Raw genomic sequence first — 3,995 nt, forward strand, 5'->3', positions numbered from 1 at the left:
CTCTCTCCCCCCTCTTCTCGCTCGTTTCCCCGGTCCCCTCTCCTGCCACTCTCTCCCTTTCTTTCGCTTTCCTTCGTCCCTCTCGCCCCCGCCCCTTCGTCCCCGTGTTTTCCCCGCCTCATCGCTTAGACTTTCACCGCTACATTACCTGTCTTTCCCGGACGTCGCCCGCATTGTCCAGTTCCATTTCACGCGTTCCCTGCTTTTGCGCCCTGCCCCCCTGCTGTTCTGGCTAATTGCTTTACCCTTGCCCGCGGTGCTTGTGCCTTTTTGGTCGCGTTGATCTCTCTTGACACCCTTTTCCCTCCCTTCTGCGCGTGGGGTCGGCTCGGGCTCCCGCTCTTGCTCTTGCGTATCCTAGCGTGGCTCCGGTAGTGCGCTGGCCTTTCTTGCGCCCGCTGCTCCCTGTTTCCGTGGCTTCGCGCCTCGGCTTCCCCTTTCCCTCAGTCGGCCGGCCGCGTCCCTCTTCTTATCCTTTTTTCCCCCCGTCCCGGACCTGCGTTCGTGCTGTTTAGTCTCCCGTTGCCTTCGCCCCGCTTCTTCTGGCGCCTGCCCCTGCGGTCACCCTTCAGCTCGCCCCCCGTCCTTCCCCGCATGGCCCGGCTCCTGGCGGTGCGCCTCCCCCGTGCCTCCTCCCACCCGTTCTCACCCCGCTGCCCCGTTCCGCTGCCTTCGCCCCCCGCAGTTCTGCCCCCCCGGCCGCTCCCTTTTTTTCGCCCCCGCTTCGCTGCTTGTTCCTGTCCCCTTTTCCGCGCCTTGCCCCCACACGCCACTGCCCGAACCGCTATCCCGCTTTGGCCGCGGGTCCGTGCTGATGTTTTGTTCCCGTCCCCCCGGCTGCCCCGCGTTTTTCTCAGCCCCGCTTTCGGTTTTAGTCCCTGCTATGGCCGGCCGTCCGGGCGGGCAGATTCGCCCGCCGGCTAGCCCGCTTTCCTGGTGCTTCCGTCCTTTGCTCTCCTCCTCTGCCCGTGCCGTGACCTGTCATTGTTGCTCCCCGTGCCGGCTTGTGTGTCGCCTCCACGCCTCCTGTTGCTGGGTCCCCTGGGCTGTTTCTTGATAAATCGCCCTCGTCTTTTCCTCCTTGCAGCCGCCCCTCAAGGAGGACTCGTACCTTGAGACGCCTTGCGAGGCTCCTTCCCCCTACTCTCTATTGCGCCTTGGCTCGCCGTCCCCCGATGAGTCTGCCCCTCCCCCCGTTGCCTTCTAGTTGCTTCGCTGCGCCTTCCCCCTCCTTCGGCTGGGCTTCTGCTCCGCCTGCCCCCCTCGTGCTAGCCAGATAGATTCTTCATTCACGCTCTTACTGCTTTTGCCCCCTCGCCCGCCATTCGCCACCTCCGCCCCCTTGCTTGCTGTCCAGCCTGCTGGGATTGTTAGACGTGCCTCGCGCGCTGGTTTAGTTCGGCGTGGTGTCCCTATTCTTCCGGCGCGCAGACCACCCCACTCGCGGTCCTTGTTGGCATTGTGTGCTTCGCCTCCCCCTTGCTGTCCGGTCTTGTCATTTCGGCGTTAACCTACAGACCTACTGTCCTTCACACCGCCCCGCTCACCAGCCTTCATTTATACCCCCCTTAATCTCTGCTCCACCTTCGCTCGCCTTACTGGCCGGCGTGCCCTTGGCGCGCCTAGTATCGCCGACTTCACCTCTCTCGTACTCCTCCTTTCTGCCGCGGGGCTTGCACGTCTTCCGCCACTTATTTGGCCCCTCCCCTTTCGTGGCCCGCCCTGTTTCTTACCGCGTTGAATTCGGTGCTATCCGCGTGCTTTCTGAGCGCAGCGTTCCGCCCCCCCTTTTTACCGTATCGCCGTCGGTCCCCCGCCCGCGGCTTTCTTTTTTGCTGGTCTTCCTTGTCGCAGTAGTGGCGCGCTCTTCTCCCCCTCCGGGCGCCCCCGCCCTGTGTCTGTTTCCCCTGCTCCTTCGCGCCCTCCGCCCGTGGCTCCTGTGCGGCGGCCTCGGTCGTTCGTTCGCCGTTTTTCGCTCCTTTCCCCCCGTGCTCGGTTCCGGTTCTCCGGTGCGGTCGCGCTCTTGCTCGCCGCCGCCGCTTTGTTATTTTCTCCCTCCCTTCCCCTCCCCCTGTTTCGCTTCGCCCCCTACCGCCTTGCCTCTTCCTCTTCTCCTCCCCGTTCGCTCGGCTGTCTTGCGCTCTTTCTGCTCCCTTTTTCTGTCTCCGTTTTTCCGTCGCTTGTGGGCCGCCGCGCATGGTCTGCGGCCTTTTTTAGCTCCCTGCGCTCCTGCGCCTTGCCCCCTGCGTCTTCTTCTCCCCTCCCTGTAGAGATTTGGCTCCAGCCTTCCCCTCGCCTGCGCTCCCTTCTGCCCATGCACGTCTTCTCGTTGTTGTCCCTCCGCGTTCGTTCCCACGACTTCCCATCCATTTAGTTCCGGTGTTCTCTTTTCCCCTCCCGTCTCCTCCCCATCCCCCCCATTAATCCGTTTTTTCGTCTTTGGCGGCGCCCTTACTTCTTCCTGCCGCGCCCCTCGTCCCTTCCTGTACCTATTGCCTCCTGGCCTCCTCTTCCCCCCAGGCCCTCTTTTTCGCCCCCTCTTTCACCCCGTATTTTTTTTTCTTTTTTCCTGCCCTCCCCGCCCTCTCTGCCCCTCTTCGTCTTGTCCTCTTTCCCCCTTTGTTCCTCTTTCCCCCTCCTCTCCCCTGTGCCTCTTCCGTGCTGGGTCTCGTTGCTCCCTGCGGTCTCCCTTCTCCGCCCTCGCCTTTTCTTCCGCCCCTTGCCCGCTGTCCCGCCTGGTTTCCTCCCCTTTGCTCGCCCCTTGTTCCTTCCCACGTTCTTGCCGTTTTCCCCTCGGCTCTCTCTTCTCTCGCGCCGTCGTCTGCTCCCGGCCTCGGTCGGGCACTTTTGCTCTTGTCGCCGCCTCTCGCCTGTCTCTGTATCTCCCTCCCGCTCTGCGGTGCCATGCTCTCTCTCGCTTTTCCTCCGGTCGTTCCCTCCGCTTCGCGCATAGCACAGCTTCTCTCCCTCTCTTCCTTGCTCTTTCTGTCGCCACCCCCTCCCTCTTTCCCCCCGGTCCGCTTGCCGTTCGTTTGCGCTCGCTCGCTCTCGCTCTTGCCTGCTGTCTTACCTGCGTCTTTCCCCCCCTTTTTGTCCCCTCTCCCCTTGCCCGCCTTCCTGGCCCCTCCCCTGCCTCTTTTCTCCTTCCAGTTTCCCCCCGCCGACACCCCCTCGCCCAGCGCGGCCCCTCCACCCCCTCCGCCTATTCCTCACCAACTTTCTCTCCGACCCACCGGGCGCTCAATCTTTGGGCCCTCCCCGGCCCCCTTTCCCCCTCCCCTGTTGGCCCGGGCGGTTCCGGCGTTTCATCCCCCGGCTTCGCGTCCTCTGTCCGTGGTCACGAGTCCGTCCTTGTCTGCCTGGGCCCCCTCTTCCCCCCCTTCTTCCCCCGTCCCGTGGGCCTTGTTCGCCTTTCGCGCGTCTTCCTCTTCCCCTTTCCTCCTTGTTTCTTTCCTTCCCGCTCTTCTCGCTCTTTCCGCCCCTCGGCCTCTCGCCCTATCGTTTCTTGGCGTTGTTTGCTGTCACCCTGTCTGTCCTCTCATTTGGCCTGATCGCTTTCCCCGTCCTCCTCGCCCCCTCCTCCCTTCCTCCTTTCCTTTCTTCCCACCCCTGTTCCTCGCCTCTATATTTCGTTCCTTCGGTCCGTCTATCTCCGTCGGTACCTGCGTGCGTCCGTACCGCGCTCTCCTGCGGTGTGCTCGGCTCATCCCCCTCCCCCGCAGTCCTCTACGCCGGTACCCCTTTTAGACTCTCTGTTCGTCCCCGCTACTCTTGCGCCATGCCGCCTTGTGCGCGGATCTGTGTGCCCGCCGTGTGCTGCTTTCGCCCTTCTTGCCGCCACCCTTCTTCCAAGCGTGGGCCTTGCCTGCCTCGTCCGACTATTCTCCGCGCCCTCCGCGTGACCTGGTTTTTGGCGATCCCCCACGTTTACTCCGGCCTTTCCCAGTTCTCACCACTCTCGACCTCAGTCATACTTCTGCCCTGTTTTGCGTTCG

General features: G+C 63.3%; 1 protein-coding gene across 1 annotated transcript; it reads right to left on the reverse strand.

Annotated features, from left to right (window-relative positions):
- Positions 1–2,489: 2,489 nt before the first annotated feature.
- Positions 2,490–2,951, reverse strand: LOC115883403 (protein argonaute-2-like). The gene has a single exon (XM_030901763.1). It carries the CDS (start codon positions 2,949–2,951, stop codon positions 2,490–2,492), a length of 462 nt encoding a protein of 153 aa, XP_030757623.1.
- Positions 2,952–3,995: the final 1,044 nt, after the last annotated feature.

This window comes from Sitophilus oryzae, unplaced genomic scaffold (genome assembly GCF_002938485.1).
Source record: "Sitophilus oryzae breed Bouriz unplaced genomic scaffold, Soryzae_2.0 scaffold_1898_pilon_pilon, whole genome shotgun sequence".
Taxonomy (NCBI): Eukaryota; Metazoa; Arthropoda; class Insecta; order Coleoptera; family Curculionidae; genus Sitophilus; species Sitophilus oryzae.